General features: G+C 34.6%; 1 protein-coding gene across 1 annotated transcript in view; it reads left to right on the forward strand.

Moving 5' to 3' along the window:
• Positions 1–22,385, forward strand: part of LOC127868601 (protein flightless-1 homolog) — a 65,498-nt gene that overhangs the window by 18,277 nt on the left and 24,836 nt on the right. Inside the window, exons 2-12 of the mRNA XM_052410479.1 lie at positions 7,990–8,100; positions 8,421–8,573; positions 8,958–9,043; positions 9,995–10,071; positions 14,422–14,610; positions 15,098–15,214; positions 16,864–16,922; positions 17,140–17,297; positions 20,166–20,250; positions 21,184–21,337; positions 21,986–22,139. Of these exons, the coding sequence (XP_052266439.1) occupies positions 7,990–8,100; positions 8,421–8,573; positions 8,958–9,043; positions 9,995–10,071; positions 14,422–14,610; positions 15,098–15,214; positions 16,864–16,922; positions 17,140–17,297; positions 20,166–20,250; positions 21,184–21,337; positions 21,986–22,139 (1,343 nt within the window). The remainder of the gene's footprint in view (positions 1–7,989; positions 8,101–8,420; positions 8,574–8,957; positions 9,044–9,994; positions 10,072–14,421; positions 14,611–15,097; positions 15,215–16,863; positions 16,923–17,139; positions 17,298–20,165; positions 20,251–21,183; positions 21,338–21,985; positions 22,140–22,385) is intronic.

The raw sequence follows: 22,385 nt of genomic DNA on the forward strand, positions 1-22,385 counted from the left end.
TTCTATGACCTCAACTTCAGAAATCTGACAAACATGTGACTTTGGCTTTAAAACAATGGGTTTGCCAGTCATGTTGCAAACTTTCACAGAAATTTTGCAACAATTGCCATGCTGTTGCATTTTAATTACTCTTGGGCATACAGAGTAATTAGCTGAAGGATCATGATTTTCAGTAACTACATTGGCTATAGCATGATTCACCCCTCTAGCCACACAATTCAAAGACACTGTTTCATACGGGCCTAGTTTAACTGGTCTTTTGCTAGATAGTTTGGCTGCAAATGACGTCACATTCAATGATGCAATGGCAATGTTCCATTCCTCAGGAATGACATCACTGTCATTCTGGGAAACCATATCACGCATGAGTCTAATAACATTGGTGCCAACAATTACAGGACAATCTCTGTAACAAGAGTTATCTTTTATAACTAAAATTGGCACATCCAAAGCAATATGTGACATAGAAGGAATGCACAGTGTACCTTCTATATACCCGCAGTACTTCAACAAAGGACCATCTGCGGTACAAAGTTTTAAACCAAGTGTGTCTAAATGTAAAATTTCAGCTTTTTCACTCATAGAGTTTAAACCAGTCTCAGAAATAGTGGTAACCATGGAACCAGAATCAATCAATGCTGTGAACAGACATCCATTGATACTAATTTTGCTAATATTGGTTCACCCACTATTCTGGAATACAATTTGTGTTGGCCAGTTTGTTTACCAGCATTTGTTTGGCCTGCAACAGAAGCGGTTACTCTTTTTGGTGAAATTTCTGGCTGTTTTGACTAGCAGATGTATCATTATATGTACCTCTGCCACGGCCTCTAAAACTCTGGCCTTGACCACGGTTTTTAAGACCTTGACCTCTGCCATGGTCATTAAAATGTCTATTTTGACCTCTATAACTTTGAGGTAAATAATTATTACTTACCTTCTGAAAACTTGATTGTCCCTTACTTGAACAATTTGCTAATAATTTATCAAGCTTTTTGTTCACAGATGCATACTGGTTTTCCACTTTCAATTCCAGAGATTTTAATCTGATTTCAAAATCTGAGGAATCAGCAGAAACAACACTTTGCTGAACCTTTTTTGCTTTAACTGACTGTGAATCAACAGGGCCGAGGGACATTTCATGTTCTACTGCCCTTATTTCTCTAATTAACTGCTCAAATGACAAAATTGCATCAAACTTGTGTCTAGTTTGAGATTTTAATTTCTCAGAACAAAGGGATGTCCAAAATTTGCAACGCAACATTTCATTTTTGTATTCAGGACTCAATTTAAGAGTTTCATTTGAGCTAGTCAAAATGTATTCAAGTCTACAGGCAAATGCAGTGACAGACTCATCGGGCTGCTGAAAAGAATTGAAAAATTCTTGCATAACATTATTGTTATCAAAAGAAATGGCAAACAATGAGTCCATTTTAAATAAAATATGTTCAACAGTTGCATTTTCGCCCAAAGAAATCACACATCTCCTTGCTGGGCCTCTAATTGACCTTCTTATTGCCTGCAAAAGATTTGATTATCAGATCTTAAACATTTGACCTCGAAACGCCATTCATTATATGACACTTTTCCTTTTGGACAAGGCTCATCTCCTGAAAACATTGGCAACTTTGGTACAGAAGACTGAATATGAGCATTTAAAGAAGGATTCTCCTGCAAACTATCATTATCATTTGCCTGTGCAGTAGAGAACTTCTGAAATAAAGTTTTGGGAATTGCACCTCCAGAGGACAACATATGTTCAGGATTCAATGGAAAAGGAGTTGAATGCAGTATTTTGGGATTTTCCACAAATTTCAATGTATTTGAAGGCTTTTCAGACTCGGGTTTAGAAATTTTGTCACCTGAAGCCAACAATTTTTCAATCATGTCTTTTTCAGACATTTCTACTGCTATGACATTGGTATTTTTAGCACCTTCTACCTTCTCAGTGTCTGACATTGTTTTGGAAATCAAAAATTTAATCAATATAGAGACTTTACAAAATAAAAATAACAGGGTATGTGCAAAATACTCTTTCTGTGATGGTGATCTACTAATATTAGTTGTTAGTATATATACACATATCTAATTTGTTAATTACATTTCTGTAAGACACACAAATTACAAAAATCAAAACTTACCGTAATATAACCTCAGTTAATTTCAAAAAGAAACGAAATTACAATTAAAGTAAATTATTGTCTACTGTCAATAAATAATCTGATTATACAGACAATTTAAATAAACTGTTATATTTCAATTCATGCAAAAGAAAAATATCACAGTTATGCAGAATATGTACAAGTTAACACTTACACAAACACTATTCTTTAAAAAAAAATAATGATATTTCCTATAAACTGACAAACATTTTACTCCCAAAATTGACTTCCGTTGTAGCTTTAACAACAACAATGTGGACTACACAAAAAAAGGTGACGTCAAAGGTCAATACACAATTTAAATTCCAACCTACAAAATATATCGGAATACTCCAAACGTGAGATATAATAGCACTTTTTTCAAATTATATCACATTTAAAGAATCCTAATTGATTCAAATCCACAAAGCATAGAAAATCTGCATAATAATGAGAGTTCAAAATCATGCACAATATCTCTAAATTTAATAGGCAATTATAACAGAATATTGCTGGAATAATATAAAAAAATATAAAATGATACCAAGTATTGGAAGATTCAAAAACAAATTCAGGTACTTACATACAATTTCTGTTCCAAATATCCTAATATCCTTTAAAACACATTTAAAACACTAAAAAATTACATAAAATAAAATATGTCCACAGATTGGTTCAGTTCACTCGGTCACTGTAGTGTAACAGCGGACTCTAGATGACAATATACGCTATGCTCCGTGGTGTAACATATACGCGGGAAATCGTTTGTAACGGTTCTGGTCCTTCGTCGTTTAATGTCACTGGGGTTCACTCAAACGTTGAAAGTTTGATACTTGCAAAAGCAAGTCCATGTATGCACATGAGTGGCACAAATGCAAATAATATTTTGACAAGCGAAATATGAGAGTCAAACTTTCTAGTCTGACCATAGGAGTACGTCAAACTCTCAGCTGTTGAATTCTGGTTGAATTCGGCCGGGTAACCTGGCTATCTGGATAAAGGTTTTATCTCTGCGGTAAGGAATCCGTCGTTTGTAGCCGTTGGTATGGAACTCCAGGATGTACTGGACAGCCGTGGATATCGTCTGCTGTAGACTTGTGGACAGTGGGGATCTATCCTCTAAGAGGCAGCCGATACGTTCCTGGGCTTTTTAGTTCCTGCTTAGGTCCTGACCATCAAAAATTCACGTTGGGCGCCATTTGTAGCCGGGTTGTGTATAGAGAACACAAGTGGGTTGTCGTATATATTCTTTATTTTATAGATGTCTATAATATTGAAAATGATGGCCTGAAAAAAAATACAAAAACAATTATGAATAACGAATTCAAATTGCAATAATTAAACATTGCAATGAAATACATAATAATCAAATACATTTATATTACAATAAGCAATACAATACAATACAATGTAATTATATTAACAATAAAAGTAAACTCACCAGCGACCGGAGGACTTAAGTTTTAAAATAAATATATGATGACAAATGGAAAATGCCAACATCTATCTCTTACGAGACTTTATGATGGAATGATCATAGACTAGGGTATAAAACCATTGAAACTCTATAGTTAAAACATCTCACATAAAAACATGCAGTGTTAGTAACTCATTCACTCACCACTTAGCACCCACACTGACACTCGCTCACATTCTTGCATGGGTTAGTAATATTAAAGGATTAGTGTCAGAGTGAATACCCTGTTACATGAGTATTAAGAATCATCATAATTGGTGACATACTGTTACGTTAATTGCTCGCAGTTTTTGTTTGCATCAACTCATCTTTTCCCATCAGTAACCATTTTAAGGCATCTACTACTCGCGAAAAGCAAGTTTTCACGGTGTGGAAAACGGACAATACAGGCACAGTGCATAAAATATACATACCTGTCTACCAAGAACAGATACCAATTAATACATAGATACCAACATTCTTTTAATCCACATTGTTTTGGGGACACTGAATGCGATAATTGACATCAATTAACAAAGTGTTTTGCCATGTCGTCATGTTTTCTATTAGCCGAAATGGAGTTTGTAACCCACGCTGTGATTGGTCAAGAGAGATTCCTGCCAAATACCAGTATGACGAGCGCTGTGAATGGTTGCTTATCAATTTTCAATAGATTATTAACTACGCCAGGGATGGAGTTTCGTCGATTCGGTCAGTTGATTGACACGGCGTGTAGTCGCTAAAAAACAGAAGCCACTTTGATAGTGCTGTGGATATGATAATTGCCAGGATTTAGCCGGGCCAATAATAGGAAGCAGCGGCTATCTAATCGTCCACTTCGCCCAATTGCTAGATCCCTGATATATATGTTAAATTTTGTTAATAAAATTTATTTTAATAAAAAAAATCTGCATTCAGTTTTTGCATTTACGAAAACAGTAAAATGTTCACCTAAAAACAGTGAACAAATATACGAAAACAGTGTGTATTCAATGTTAGTTAGAAATAGATATCGATAATACTTTACCAATTCTATTTTATTAATTTGTATAGAAGTCTATTATTCCAAGAACCCTACATTGTGTAATTCAAACTATGAAACAAATAAATACTAAAAAAATACCGAAAACAGTTACCAAAAACAGCATAGCAAATGGGTGTCATAATTGATCACATTAATATATAAGTAGCAAAGTCGGCAATGTTTGTTTATCGTACCAATTCGTATGTTCTTTTGTGTTGCATTTTCTATAAATATTAACCTGTGATCATTAAGGGATTGTAATTAGAGAACAACTAAAGAACCTGATTGGTATAATTTTTGTGTTGTTCTCACAATTTCCATGATCGTTCCTTTAATTTCATCAACAAACATTGTTGTTTTTCGTGTAGAAAATCAGACCGACTTATTTGGGTATAAGAAGTTGGACATTCAGTACTGCATCTTTCTAAATAAATGCCCATTGACAATTGTAACGTGTGTTCGTTCATATGTACGGATAGCTGTATCCTTTGTGAGATAAGAGATATACAAACATAATTATGGTCCGTATTTGATCCTTCATTGTTTAATTCAACAACAACTTCTTTTTCTTGCATTAATAATTTATTGTCAGCAGCAAATAATTTTGCGCAGTACTGTTGAAATACTATAAGCATTAATAGGTGCAATAACAGCCGTATATACTGAAAAGTATTTGTCACAGGTGGGAAACCATTTGTTTAATATGGGCATACATGGTTTTTAACCGAATCACGCAAATGAAATGGGCCATTGCCCTAAGGGATTCATCTGCCAGGTTTTATGACCTTAATCCGGTCATAAAAATGCACCACTATTACGATGTAAACTGTTTCCAGTAAATTTACTGTTTAGGTATCTTGTCCATGTATTATATAATGCTTCCGTTTTTAAACAGGAATAATATGTTTTTTATAAAAAAGAAATAATAAATATATAGCATCATTTAAATGCGTACTGGAGTAAGCATTTATTAAAATCATAGTTCAACGCCACTATCACGATGTAAAGGTGAGAAATCTTACTGTTTTCGGTAAATTTACTGTTTTCGGTATCATGTCCTTGTATTATATAATGCTTCCATTTTTTTAAACAGGAATAAAATGTTTATTATAAAAAAGAAAGAATTAATATATAGCATCATTTAAATGCGTACTGGAGTAAACATTTATTAAAATCATAGTTTATCACGATGTAAAGGTGGGAAATCTATTTTCGGTAAATTTACTGTTTTCGCAAAAACAGTACTTTTTTTGGTATCTAGTCATACCCCCTGAGTCCCAGTCAAGGGAGTAGTATCTTCTATCTAAAAAATGGCAATCCCAATCCCTGAATACTAGGCCTCAGTTGACAAAACTTTGACCACATAACTATTTCAAATATATGTAAAAAAAGCTTATGAAATACAGTCCACTCTCATTATCTCGAAGTCGGCGGGAACAAAAAAAAATATCGAGATAACGAGAGTTCGAGATATCCGATTAGGCGTTTTCAAAGACAAAATGAGACAAAAATTTACCTTGTTTTTAACATCTAAATACCTGGTAAGTGGTCTAACTAAAGCCGTCACCGTGTGGCATAATACTCTCTACCTGATATTTACGCGTTTTAACGAGGCACAATTAATTTTGCTATTTAAATGCTTAAAATGACATTTTAAGAATTACAGAATTGCATGAACACAAGTGGTTATAATTTTTCTAAACTGTCCAGTAAACATCTGGTTATGTTGCTATTTAAAGTTATGATGCAATTGAGGTCCAATAAAGACGAGGGTTTTCCATCTGAACATGCGTAAATCACGTTCTGGAATACTATACTGTACATGTACATTTTGTAGTTTGAAATGCAAATTCAATCGATTATTAGTACAGGATCAAACAAAAATGAACAGCCATTTTGAGTCTTGTCTTTATTGTCCATTACCGGTTTCACCGGAGGGGACTTATGGTTTGCGCTCTGTCTGTCAGACCGTCAGTCAGTCACACTTTTCTGGATCCTGCGATAACTTTAAAAGTTCTTAATATTTTTTCATGAAACTTGAAACATGGATAGATGGCAATATGGACATTATGCACATCATTTTATTTTGTTCCTATGTCAAAAATTCTGGTTTCTATGGCAACAAATCAACTAAAATACTGCTGAAAATGGTGGTTTTCTGGATCCTACGATAACTTTAAAAGTTCTTCATATTTTGTCATTAAACTTGAAACATGGATAGATGGCAATATGGACATTACGCACTTCATTTTATTTTGTTCAAAATTCTGGTTGCTATGGCAACAACAACAACAAAAATCCGACAATGGTTGAATTTCTGACAATGGTGGAGCCGGTAGGGGACTATATTGCTTGGCAATAGTCTTTTTATCTTTATTATCTTTATTACTCAACATCCCCAGATCTAGATACAGGCTTGAAGAATTCAGTCTTTCGGCCTTTCGGCAGGCTGTGTATTAATTGCATTGATGTTAAAGTGACAGGCCTTACTTAAGTGTTAATGGCTAACGACATTACACGTGTGATCATTCATGATTGATGCAATTAACAGATCAATTTCCTACCGCACAGTATCCGGAGCAGCCGGGTGAAGCCGGACGGTGAAGTATCAAAGAATAAATGTCTCACCTTTGCCGACACTGCATGGGACAGTTATTCGCACTTCGAGATAAACCACAGTAAATACATGTAAAATCGGGCCTCGGGACAAAATTTTATATCGACATATCGAACTATTCGACATAAAGCAAATCAAGATAAGCGTTGTTTATTTGTATAGATAAAGAAGTGGAAAAAAATGGGACATTGAGCTTACTTCAACATATCGAGAATATTGAGATATCCGATGTCGAGATAACGAGAGTGGACTGTAGTTATATATGTAAAGCTTTCTGGTGTCTTCTTGTTAATAAAACAATTTATTTTAGTGTTGTTTCTTTTGTTACCAATTCTAAAATTAGGCCAGGTCCCTTGAAATTGGGAAAAATGGTGGCGTTTTGACTAAAATTGGGAAATTAGTGTTGTTGTTGTCTTGCTTATAAAAGCTTAAAAATTGATAATTTAAGTGTTTTAATTATTTTTATTTTTTTTTCTTTGGTTCAAAATGATGAGATCTATATAAAAAAAACTTCAATTTGGATGTTTAGATCCCATTTGAGAAAAAAATATATACTTTTAACCTATACTGGCCCTGAATTTGAACACAAAAAACTGTTCATTGTATTTTGTGATTGTATCAATAAAGTTATTGTCAATAGTAGTACAATTTCAAATAATAATATGATTAATATTGAAATATTAAGTGCTTCAAGAAAGTTAAGTTCTGAATTTGAATGATATAGTAAGTAGAGTTTATTGTTTTCTTTTAGGAGGCTAAATTTCCAGAACATGTGGCAGACATGACAGGGTTACGCTGGCTGAAATTAAACAAAACTGGGCTCAAAGAGCTTCCAAAAGAAATTGGGAACCTTAAAAAGATGGTGACTCTCATTTCAACTATTCATTACAAACCATGTTTGTTTCAATCAATCAGATTTTAAGTTACACTTCAGTTTGCATTATAATAATATTTTGTTTAAAAAAAAAGTTTTTTGGTAAGGCAAACTAGTTTGGGCAATGTCATGTTTCATTCATGACTTTGTTGGTTTCTTAATGTTGTTTGTCTCAATGACCTATTGGGCTTCATCTGAAGGAAATAAACTTCATTAATGATGGTGAATTCTCTGTTAGCTTTAAACTGAGAAAAAATCTTGTTTTTTACATGTACATTCAACAATTAAGTTTCTATGATACTTTGTAGGAACATTTGTCGCTGATCAAGAACAACATAACAACTCTCGGGAAGGACATTAAGAATCTTACGGCTTTGAGAACGATCAACTGTCGATACAACAAACTCACAGATAAGGGGATCCCTAAAAAGCTGTTCCAGCTGCAAGACCTTTCTGTAGTTGTAAGTTAACTACTGTCATTTTATTATTTATGACAGTAAGTTTAGCTAAAGAACCTGTGTTGCTTTTTACATTAAAATTTAATACAACAGCTACAAATACAAAGAAAGGGCTATCGTCTGGGCAGATATGTTAAAGAGTTTTTAATTTATTAACGCACTCTGATGCCAAGTTGTTACAGATTTTAGAGGCGTTTATTCAATGATTACATCACACTTTTCTCTTAAAAAAACACTTACTAGTATACTAATCCTTACTTCAAATTCCTAGAAATTCCTGTACTTGGTAAGTGTGATTTGGAACATCTGTCAATTCTTAGTTCTCTATAAACTGATGATTTTAATCGCACATTGATTAACTGGTATGTTATCACATTTTATTTGCAGGATTTTAGCCACAATGAATTAAATGAAGTTCCACCAGAATTAGAAAATGCCAAAGGTGTCATTGTGCTCAATATTAGTCATAACAAGTTAGTTTCTCTTTTTTGCACGAAATAAATGTTGCACTGTATTGTCCTACAAAGGTAGTTGTATGATATATTTGATGTGCTTGGTATACATGTATATATTAATCATGGTCTTTCTCATTTTCTAATTGGGTATTGGTCAGTTGTCATTTAAACTTTTTTTAGGGCATTTGTAACTGTGTATTGATCAGATGTAATTTAAATCTTTTTGAGGGCATGTGCATTTTTATGTCCCCCACCACTAAAGTGGGGGACATATTGTTTTTGCCCTGTCTTTTGGCTGGCTGGTTGGTTTGTGTGTTTGTTTGCTCCAACTTAAACATTTTGCCATAACTTTTGCAATATTGAAGATAGCAACTTCATATTTGGCATGCATGCGTATCTCATGGAGATGCACATTTTGAGTGGTGAAAGGTTAAGGTCACCCTTCAAGGTCAAAGGTCAAATATATAGCTTCAAAGCGGCGTAGAAGGGGACATAGTGTTTCTGACAAACACAAATTTTGTTGTACTTTAGTTTAGCTGGCAAAAATTTCAGGAATTTTATGTGGTGCTAATTTGACTATTTTAATTTCACCTGGGCAGTCAAATGAGTGAGGATGTTTTCCATGCTAATATCTTAAAGTGTGTTAATGATTGCCAAACAATGAAAGTAACAACTATACGTGAATATAGAGTTATTGATAGAGTCATATGTATATCCAGTAATCCTTATTGTCAGGTTTTTATGTGTGTAAGGCAGTAAGGGTAATGTAAATATTTGAATATTATTTTCTGGTTAAATTTACCTGTTTATGAAAAAAATGTAAAAAAAGAGTTTACCCTGTCAACTGTATAGTCATCTAGCTAATACATACAGGTATAATGTTTTAATAACATCTTAATAACCTATTTATCATGAGGTACACTAAAAGTCAATCAGGTAAGGTGCTATCATTTGTATTTTGTGTTACAGCATAGAGATGCTTCCCAACCAGCTGTTCATTAACCTGCTAGACCTGACCTACTTGGACCTGAGTCATAATAACCTCGGTGAGAACAAATAAATACATCAGATAACATACATTTTCTTAACCATTAAATAGTTTAACACTTAATGAAATCCTTTATTACATTCTTGCGAACTGGAGTCAAAAAGCATACATACATGTGAATATTTTGTTCTCTGCCTATTTGAATTTTCCGTTTTAGCAGTTCGTGTCAATACACAAGAAGACACCAGCATATTTATGTGTCCATTTATGCCATCATATCTACATTTGCACACTTTTGGTATTTCTTCAGTGATTTGATCAGCTTCTTGCGCTCATTTCAATTTGTATTTTAGCACACAAGCTCCAGTAATGAGGGCCCTTATCACCGCAATGTACATGTATTTTCCTTTGTATGCATTCAATTTATAAGTATTTTGGTCTGCAGACATTAGAGCGAATGTAGATATAAGGTGTCGTACAGAGTCATTCCTTCTGTCAGACACTCCTGTTTGTTTTGATCATTTTATCTCCTACTGCTTTGTATACAATATTCTGTTGTATCAAGGTCAGAACATTCCTTATCTTGTTTAGATCTTTTCCAAGTGAGAATATATGCTCGCAAACATTCTCATGAGTCAATTTACATTACATTCATAGTTGTTTACTTCCTGTACTTTTAAATGAAGGAGAATGTTTTGTGGCAGTTGTGTTTTATTGACACAAACAGGCTCAATCATATCTGAAATACACTGCAAACTTTGAGGGGTTGGGTGGTCTTGGTGGAGCAAGTATTGCCATCTGTTCATAGTGTAGGTCATAGAGAATACTAGGTTAGCGTTGAATACAGAGAAGTTTATGTTGCGAGGCTTAGAACGCCGGAAGCGCGAGCCTTCTGTATTCAACGCTAATCCTAGTATTCTATTTATCCCATTTGATTTTATCAACGTGACATTTAACATAAATAGATCTAATAACCTTAACAATAATTTAAATTCAGTCATAAAAGCGCTTAAAATCTAACAAATGTAACCATGCGTAGTGATATACATGTATTTGTTCTGGTACGCAAAATAGTCTTTAAAAAATTCACACACAAACTGTAAAACAAGTAAAAATATCACCATATGCCTACATTCAATTTTACGCAGTATGTGAAATTTAACACATTACGACCGCGAAAAGAAGATTTTACTTACTATAATTTATTTTATTTTCGAAAGAAAATGATCAAAATCCAATATGGCGGCGATTGCTCCTGACAAAATGCTGTCGATGTCAACATACATGTACACCATCGACGACCTAGTTCTGGCTACCATAACTTTAAATGTCGCTTTTTATGATTTTTGACTGGCGCGACTTTGTACAGGTCTGTCAATACTAAATAAACTGTACGCTGAAGTTTCTTTAGCTATCGAAGACCTTGACAATTTTGACGAGTAAACAGACAATTGCAGGGACTGACACTTTATTTGACAAAATATACAGGGCAATACGTTTTCCGACTTCGGACGACGAATTTAAGGACGCGCAGAACGTGTTTTTTATATAATGTTAGGGGTATGCGGTGTGTGATCCGATGCATCAATGGCGCCCATGTTAAAATATTTTCCCCGAGAACAGGGAACGACAAAAGTACAAACAAAAATCAAAACACGTAAGAACTAGTATCTTACCTTTAATTATCATTTAAAATCCATCTAATAATCCATTTAACTCAATAATTGACGATTTTGCATCTAGGGTCTTTAATAATTATTTTAGCATAGTTAAATAAAGACCCTTATGCCATTCTATCACTTTATTCAAATGAGTTTATGAACGCGATAAACTTTCTTCTTCGTCACACGCTACGTCATGTACTCTACATTCCTGCTGTTCAAATGAACCGGAGCAGTTTATCTAATAATAGCCGTTGGTAAACTCGGTTGCATTTGCAGATTTCTGCATACAAACATAATTATGTTTAAACTTGCACAATGTTTTATTTATCTATGGTAAATGCCCTTATTGTACGAGAAAATAATTTAATATATAAATACACAAAGAATGGAAAACATTCCAGTACACAACAGATAAATGAGTAGAAAATACCTGTGTACAAAATGGGACGTTCCCAATTCCAGTGTGGTGCTATTTTTACCATCTTATACTTTACACAGCTCTATGCCTAACGTGAATTAAATAGGAAAGCAAACATAGCAGATTATTCATGAACTGTGCGATATGTGTATGGCTTGTTGTACATTCTTAATATTTAAGTTAAATGTCAAAAGTATATGCTTTGGTTATAAACAATGCACATTACACGAAATAAGAAAAATGTGATCAATTGACAATTTAGATATGTAGACATACAGTACATGTAGAAAACATGTGAAATGAGTCGCGTTTATAATAAATCGTCAAAAAAATGGGGAAAATGACGCAATAAGTATGTCATTTTATGACGCCATCAATCAGCTGATTCATTATACGGATGGCGAAAAATTATGTCATATGACTAGATTTAAAGGTTGAAGGTCGTATAATTTTGAAGCTTAAGTTTTGTAGACTTTGTTTCTTATGAAAAATCATTAAGTGGTAAAGTAAATATAAATAAAAAAATAACAAAACAAAAATCGTGTAATTTTATATTTTATTTCAACATTTCTTTTGGTGAATATGTCATATATATATATTTCTGCAAAATATGCACATTTTCTTCTAATGGGTGATCTTAAAATTCGATTAATGAACCAAACAATATCGACCTAATTTTAGCGCATATCGCATGACGTCATTTAAAAAGTAGTCCACAGTGTTGAATACAAGCAAGTATATTCCACAACGTGTTATACCGTCAATGTCGCGGTGAAAATGGGATAAAATAATATCTTGCCTCTACTGATTGCATTTGTTCAGAAGTGTCACTGCAACACTAACCTTTTAACTGCTCAATGATAATCTCTCCAAGGAGCTTACTTTGTAGATAACTCAACTGTTCAATGTTAGAATTGCTTTTGTTATTTTGCAAAGAACATGTGTCCAAAAATTGTGGCCATGTTAAAATCATCAAAACTCAAGCTGTGGTAGTTTTACTGAACTAGATCTGCGTGTTATTTTACCTAATTTGTGTCAATTTCCTGTTGCTATAGTTTTTGTCTTCCTATAAATTTGTTTTAATACTGACTGAGGATCAATAAATTCCTGATTTGAGCACTTTTTTTCCACCGTGAATGTCAGCATGTGGTGTGTATTATAATCACAATCTCCAAATAAGTATCTTTATATCTGAGCGGATGGAGTGGGTTATTAATGAAAAACTTGCTTTGCTCTGTCTGGTTATTTAAAACAATCACTATGTAAAGATAAAGGGTATATATATTATATTTATGCCCCCCTTCGAAGAAGAGGGGGTATATTGCTTTGCTCATGTCGGTCGGTCGGTCCGTCCGTCCGTCCACCAGGTGGTTTCCGGATGATAACTCAAGAACGCTTGGGGCTAGGATCATGAAACTTCATAGGTACATTGATCATGACTCGCAGATGACCTCTATTGATTTTGAGGTCACTAGGTCAAAGGTCACAGGTGAAGGTCACAGTTACTGGAAATAGGCATTTTAAGGATTTAGCATGGTTCAAACAAGGGAAACAACTACGGTTTATGCATGTTCTTTTAATTACAGATTTGCCTCCCTTTAATTCATTCAAAATCTCATTTTATAGCAGAGATTCCAAATCTGACCTGTAAATTAGCCCCATATTTACTGCCAGTGCTAGGTTACCTTTTTCCATTTGATCTTTCTTAAGTATTGGTATTGTAATGCTGCTACTGCTGCTGCTACTGCTACTGCTACTACTACTACTACTACTACTACTACTACTACTACTACTACTACTACTTCTACTACCACTACTACTACTACTACTACTACTACTACTACTACTACTACTTCTACTTCTACTACTACTACTACTACTACTACTACTACTACTACTACTACTACTACTACTACTACTACACCACCAACACCACCACCACCACTTATTCTACCATGTCTACTTTTACTACTTCTACTACTACTGCCACTACTACTACTACTTTTACTACTACTACTACTACTACTACTACTACTACTACTACTACTACTACTACTACTTCTACTACTACTACTACTACTACTACTACTACTACTACTACTACTACTACTACTTCTACTACTACTACTACTACTACTACTACTACTACTACTACTACTACTACTACTACTACTACTACTACTACTACTACACCACCACCACCACCACCGTTCACAGTGACAAAAAACGTATTCACACAATGGCTGCTACTACAAATTATAGCCCATATAGGGGGGCATGCATGTTTTAGAAACAGCCCTTGTTGTATTGCTTATTGTTTCTTCAGAGACGTTACCACCCCAGATGCGTCGTCTGACAAGCCTGCAGACCCTGATACTAAATGACAACCCGCTGGTACACGCTCAGTTGAGACAAGTGCCTGCCATGACCTCCCTACAGATGCTTCACATGCGCAACACACAGAGGACTCTTGCCAACTTCCCTTCTGGTCTAGAATCCCTTGTCAATCTTCAAGGCCAGTCTTTGAACATCTTGTTATGCCTTTTTATGGGCCATTCTACATTCCATTGATCAAATGATGAATGCCTTAAAACATTGGTATCATTGAAATTCTGTGATGCTTTTAATTGAATAGCACAAATTAAGGTAGCAGTTTTAAGTCAGTGTCACAAAACAATGGAGTAATTTGAAATTGAAATACATGTAGATGGATAACCACTTTTACCATTGGCATATCAACTGTCCCAAAGAAATATACATGTATTTACTTAATAAATTTAATAAATTAGTCCAACTTGATCATAAACTTAGTTAAAATCTGAATAAAATGGTGAACAATAAATTCCCCAATATTAAAATGAAAAAGACATATTTGTCTTCAAGTAAGTAATATGAACTACAAGTAAAAATGAAAATCACAACTGCATGATAGGGTCATTTAGAGTGAGAGCAGGATTTATCACTAAGTCTGTGATGTGAGATGTTAGCTGTGTTGATTTCAGATGTGGATCTGTCCAAGAATGATCTGTTGAGGATTCCTGAGCCGCTGTACAAAGTCAGCTCCTTGAAACACCTCAACCTCTCAGACAACCAGATATCAGAACTGTCACTTCTAATTGGTAATGACTTACAGTTGTCTAGAAAAAAACATTAGTTTAATTGTTATCAGAATACAGAGGTGGATGATTCTAATATTGACTTGTTTGGTAATTAAAATAACATTTTGATGTTTTTCTAAAAGCAATAATAAAGCAAGTCTCACTATTAATAGTTTGAGCATGCTAAAAGACAACCTAGACAAACAGAGAATTGGTTTTGCCATCATGGTATGTATATATATTTATTTGTCTTGGAAATGATTTAAACAATCTAAATTAACAGCATAAATCTCCAGATAGGACTATAGTATAAGTGTGTGCTCTGTCCGTCCATCTGAGAGACAACATGGATCTTGGGATAAATCAAAAAACAGTTCTGCAAATATATGGGTAAAACTTGTCATTATAAAGGAAAATGTGAACCTTTTTTATGCCCCCGGTAGGAGGGCATACAGTGATCGGACTGTCCGTCTTTCCGTCACACTTTGCGTTAAGTTTCGAAAAATGCTCATAACTTCTATGTCCCTTGAGATATAACCTTCATATTTGGTATGCATGTGTATATGGACAAGGCCTTTCCATACGCTCAAAAATTTTGACCCCTGTGACCTAGACCTTGAACTTAGGGTCCACGTTTAGGTTTCAAAATCTGTGTTTAGGTTTTGAAAAATTCTCATAACTTCTATGTCCTTTGAGATATAACCTTCATATTTGGTATGCATGTGTATATGGACAAGGCTTTTTCATACGAACAAAAATTTCGACCCCTGTGACTTAGGGTCCGTATTAAGGTTTCGAAATCTGTGTTTAGGTTTCGAAAAATGCTCATAACTTCTATGTCCCTTGAGATATAACCTTCATATTTGGTATGCATGTGTATATGGACAAGGCCTTTCCATACGCACACAAATTTTTACCCCTGTGACCTTTACCTTGAACTTAGGGTCCATGTTTAGGTTTCGAAATCTGCGTTTATAGGGGGCATAAGTCATCCTATGGTGACAGCTCTTGTTGTATGATCTTTATGTTTTTCACCTGAGGTAAAATAGTCGGGCAACTGTTGCTGAAAATAAAAACAAAAATACTAGATTTGCAAATCGTGCTGTAGATTTGTCCATCTGTCAATCCCTTCTTCTGAAGTATATTTCTTATTCTTGTCATACAAACAACAAATCAAAATCCAAGTACCTTATCATAAAATTGTTATGCACATTTAGAGTGATAACAGGATTATGCATTTTAATCTCTTCAGAGGACAAATGGTTTGGTGGTTGCTTCTTGAAATACAGTAACTCTAAGTACTGGAATTACTCGAAAAGCACACCAGTCATTAATGATTATGTGAAATTTAAAAAATAAATAACAATATGATGTTCATGGTAAACCTAGAGGTGAAATCTATGGTCCATGTTTGAAATATAAAAAAAATCTTAACCCTAATGTGACAAATAGGAATACAAAATCAGAACGAAATCTTTTTCAATGTATAAAGGTTGATATGAATTGTATTGATCATCTTTTAATCTGGAAGCGCACTCCTATCAACCAAGCCGATAATTGTCATGGTAAATAACTCACCTCCTATGCAAGATGTATCATAAGTTATGTGCTCTTTGATAAGTTTTTAAATTCTTTTTATTAGCTAATTTTAAGTGTCTATTGTATTTCAGATACCTGGGTAAACCTTCAAACTCTGAACCTTGCTAGAAATAAGATTCAAACACTGCCAGTAAGTAACCTTCCTATTTTTTAAAATCATTGAATCATAAAATACTTTATACATATATGTATACTTTTTTCTTCATACATATACACCTTTATACAAAAACTTTATACCTACATGTACATACTAGTAATCCTACTTCTCATTACACAGAATTCTATAAGAAGTGTTTGTATCTATGAACACTAAAGTTACTAGACAAACACCTGTATGCTGTTTACAGAACTCTCTTCACAAGATGCAGTCCCTGAAGAGGCTATATTTGAACTCCAACCAACTGGACTTTGAGGGAATCCCAGCGAGCATCGGCAAGCTGCACAATCTGGAGGTGTTCAGTGCCGCCAACAACAACATCGAGATGATACCAGAGGGGCTGTGCAGGTACTACTAATGGAGCCTTGGTCATGGACAAAACCCACAAGCTAATCAGGGATGATGCTTTCTGCTTTAATGGAATGTTTTCGTTTAAGGGAAGTTTTTTTTAAATCGAAATCCAATATATGCCGAAAGTGTCGTCCCTGATCAGTTATCCCAGAACGCAGCTCAATATTTTATGCATGTGGATATTTTGTTGAGATGATACGTGAAGGGCTGTTCAAGTATCACTAGTGTATTGATATTACACAGTTGTGCATGTGGATATTTTGTTGAGATGATACGTGAAGGGCTGTTCAAGTATCACTAATGTATTGATATTACACAATTGTGCATGTGGATATTTTGTTGAGATGATACGTGAAGGGCTGTTCAAGTATCATTAATGTATTGATATTACACAGTTGTGCATGTGGATATTTTGTTGAGATGATACGTGAAGGGCTGTTCAAGTATCACTAATGTATTGATATTACACAGTTGTGAATGTGGATATTTTGTTGAGATGATACGTGAAGGGCTGTTCAAGTATCACTAATGTATTGATATTACACAGTTGTGCATGTGGATATTTTGTTGAGATGATACGTGAAGGGCTGTTCAAGTATCACTAATGTATTGATATTACACAGTTGTGCATGTGGATATTGTGTTGAGATGATACGTGAAGGGCTGTTCAAGTATCACTAATGTATTGATATTACACAGTTGTGCATGTGGATATTTTGTTGAGATGATACGTGAAGGGTTGTTCAAGTATCACTAATGTATTGATATTACACAGTTGTGCATGTGGATATTTTGTTGAGATGATACGTGAAGGGCTGTTCAAGTATCACTAATGTATTGATATTACACAGATGTGCATGTGGATATTTTGTTGAGATGATACGTGAAGGGCTGTTCAAGTATCACTAATGTATTGATATTACACAGTTGTGCATGTGGATATTTTGTTAAGATGATACGTGAAGGGCTGTTCAAGTATCACTAATGTATTGATATTACACAGTTGTGCATGTGGATATTTTGTTGAGATGATACGTGAAGGGCTGTTCAAGTATCACTAATGTATTGATATTACACAGTTGTGCATGTGGATATTTTGTTGAGATGATACGTGAAGGGCTGTTCAAGTATCACTAATGTATTGATATTACACAGTTGTGCATGTGGATATTTTGTTGAGATGATACGTGAAGGGCTGTTCAAGTATCACTTATGTATTGATATTACACAGTTGTGCATGTGGATATTTTGTTGAGATGATACGTGAAGGGCTGTTCAAGTATTACTAATGTATTGATATTACACAGTTGTGCATGTGGATATTTTGTTGAGATGATACGTGAAGGGCTGTTCAAGTATCACTTATGTATGGATATTACACAGTTGTGCATGTGGATATTTTGTTGAGATGATACGTGAAGGGCTGTTCAAGTATCACTAATGTATTGATATTACACAGTTGTGCATGTGGATATTGTGTTGAGATGATACGTGAAGGGCTGTTCAAGTATCACTAATGTATTGATATTACACAGTTGTGAATGTGGATATTTTGTTGAGATGATACGTGAAGGGCTGTTCAAGTATCACTAATGTATTGATATTACACAGTTGTGAATGTGGATATTTTGTTGAGATGATACATGAAGGGCTGTTCAAGTATCACTAGTGTATTGATATTACACAGTTGTGCATGTGGATATTTTGTTGAGATGATACGTGAAGAGCTGTTCAAGTATCACTAATGTATTGATATTACACAGTTGTGCATGTGGATATTTTGTTAGGATGATACATGAAGGGCTGTTCAAGTATCACTAATGTATTGATATTACACAGTTGTGCATGTGGATATTTTGTTGAGATGATACGTGAAGGGCTGTTCAAGTATCACTAATGTATTGATATTACACAGTTGTGAATGTGGATATTTTGTTGAGATGATACGTGAAGGGCTGTTCAAGTATCACTAATGTATTGATATTACACAGTTGTGCATGTGGATATTTTGTTGAGATGATACGTGAAGGGCTGTTCAAGTATCACTAATGTATTGATATTACACAGTTGTGCATGTGGATATTGTGTTGAGATGATACGTGAAGGGCTGTTCAAGTATCACTAATGTATTGATATTACACAGTTGTGCATGTGGATATTTTGTTGAGATGATACGTGAAGGGCTGTTCAAGTATCACTAATGTATTGATATTACACAGTTGTGCATGTGGATATTTTGTTGAGATGATACGTGAAGGGCTGTTCAAGTATCACTAATGTATTGATATTACACAGTTGTGCATGTGGATATTTTGTTGAGATGATACGTGAAGGGCTGTTCAAGTATCACTAATGTATTGATATTACACAGTTGTGCATGTGGATATTTTGTTGAGATGATACGTGAAGGGCTGTTCAAGTATCACTAATGTATTGATATAACACAGTTGTGCATGTGGATATTTTGTTGAAATGATACGTGAAGGGCTGTTCAAGTATCACTAATGTATTGATATTAAACAGTTGTGAATGTGGATATTTTGTTGTTGATTATAGATTTGTCAGGGGTAAATTTGTGGATCCCAGACATTGTGGACAATTAGATCACATATGGCTTTATGATAGGGTGTAATATTTTGAACACATTCGGAAGTGCATTTGGGTAAGGTTTGCATATCAGACCTAGAGGTCCTGTATTATTCATGTGTTATGTGTAGATCTCAGGTATTCTGTGTAGTTAAAAGTGGGGGGATTGCAAGTAGAAATCCGTTAGTGGATTATTTGATGACATCATTATTATGTTTAAGCCTGTCATTTAAAGCTGGTTGATTAATGCAGCCATTAAAGAATGCTGAATGTTTTCAGGTGTGGCAAGTTGAAGAAGCTGTTATTGAACAGTAACCGACTGATCACCTTACCTGACATACTTCATTTGCTGCCAGAACTGGAGGTGAGTACCAACAAAAGTACCTCACCTCACATGGATTTCACGGAATTGTATCAATTATTGTGAAGCAAATAGTTTCATGCATAGATGTATGTAATATGATCAAATTGTAGCTTTTCAGAATATTTTTGATCTGATCCTAAACAAAATAACTTATACATTTAGTTTTAATATAGGTAAAAATACAAACAGTTTAGTACATTCTTATGTTATTATCATAGTCTGTTTATTATTTGGATTGAAACTTATTTTCATAGTTAACAACTGATTGACGTTGGTAATGAACATCAAACTTTCAACTGGAAAATCAATAAAATAATAGCTAAAGCTAAAAATAATCAGCAATATTATTATCAAATAAAAAGTGATTTTTTTACCAGGGGTTCTTATCTGATTTTGGGGAAAGGGCCTGGCCTTTTATTAGGGGAAAAAATCGCGCGAAATGCCGGATTTTGGGGGAAAAAATCACACAAAATGCCGGATTTTGGGGAAAATAAGGAAAGTCTTAAATAATCAAAATAACATATTTTACTGTTTTGACACAAATTCAAGGCAACAGATAATTTAATTATGCAATATGTTCTATTTTCTACACTGGATCAGGTTAACTTATGTATTTAAAGTTTAAAAAAAAAAAAAAAAAAATTGGGGGTGGGGGGAAATGACATCTGGGGGAAAATTTACCTGCTGAGGGGAAAAAAAATTCGAGGGGAAAGGGCCGTTTTTCGGCAGGTCATAAAGAAGGAAAAAAAAACCTGTTTTTACCAAATTAAGGTATTTGACAAAAGGTCTTGGGGTCTCTTTTGTGATACTCTTGTATCTAAATGTTAACAAACAGACATTATTGTAAACCATAAATTTGATTTAAGATTATTTGTTGATGATGACAAACCAATAGAAATGCTAACACTGTCATGACCTGTATTGTGCTTACAGACCTTGGATGTGCGAGACAACCCTGACCTTGTGATGCCTCCAAAGCCTGCTGAGATGCGAAAGGACAGGGAGTTCTACAACATTGACTTCTCACTCAATAACCAGCTGAGACTGGCTGGGGCACCCACAACGGCTGCTGCCACCTCGCCACAACGTACTTAGATTTTGTTGCCCTACACTAGTAGTTGTGATTGATAAAAGTGGCTTGCTAGTTGCAATTTGTAATAGATAGGTGAAGTGTCTTGTGTACATTTAGGCTTAATGCGTCATAGTGAAGTGTTGTCCTTGATTGGCTGGTTAAGTTTACGTAAGCTGATCTGGATTTACACATCCCACTTTAATTGTGGTTTTAGTTTAAATACAGACTCTCTTTTACCCATAAGTCCATTGACAGCAGCATTATATTTACTCAAAATCTATTTAGAACAGAAATATTGTTGTATCTTGAAGAAAATCCAGCAATAATTACAGTTTATGATGTAGTATGTATTTTTGTAAATTAAATGTGACTTGTGTCTCAGTGCATGAATTTAAACATTGCTTGTGAGTGTTGACTGACTTCAATCTTACCTTTTCCTGCTCTGAAGCAAAGTGGAAAAGGCTATTTGCAATAATGCTGTTTGCTGCTCATCAGTATTGTAAAGTTGGAAATGAAGCCTAAAAAACTTGATCTTTTATAAAAGATCATTAATTTATTTCTAGTTTTTTGAGCAACTATAATTAAGTCAAAACTGAGTGGGAAAAGGTGAAATGTCATCAATAATGCTACAAACACCATGTTGATAGGCTCATATTATTGCAGCGTCGAAGGACCCCGTGGCCCGTAAGTTACGCCTGCGTCGTCGCCGTGACAAGCAGGATGAGAGTGAGAAGGTGCTGAAGGGCATGCGTGATGTGGCCAAGGACAAGGACAAGGTGGCAGAGAGGCAGCAAGAGGATGAACTCAAGGCTCTCAAGTGGGTACAGGGGACTGGTAGTTGAATTACTTGGTGCAACAATTTCACTAGCCCATTTTGAAAATATTGATTTAACTTCTCTCAAAGTTACCAGCGCATTTTGAAAATATTGAATCTGCTTTTATAGCCCTGCCCATTGCACAAATATAGAATGAACCTCACTCACAATTTCCTTCCCAGCTCAAAATAACATGCTTAAAAAAAAAAAAAAAGGATCAACTTTGCTCAAAGTCACCAGTCTGTTTT

Source organism: Dreissena polymorpha, chromosome 2 (assembly GCF_020536995.1).
Source record: "Dreissena polymorpha isolate Duluth1 chromosome 2, UMN_Dpol_1.0, whole genome shotgun sequence".
NCBI classification, from domain to species: Eukaryota; Metazoa; Mollusca; class Bivalvia; order Myida; family Dreissenidae; genus Dreissena; species Dreissena polymorpha.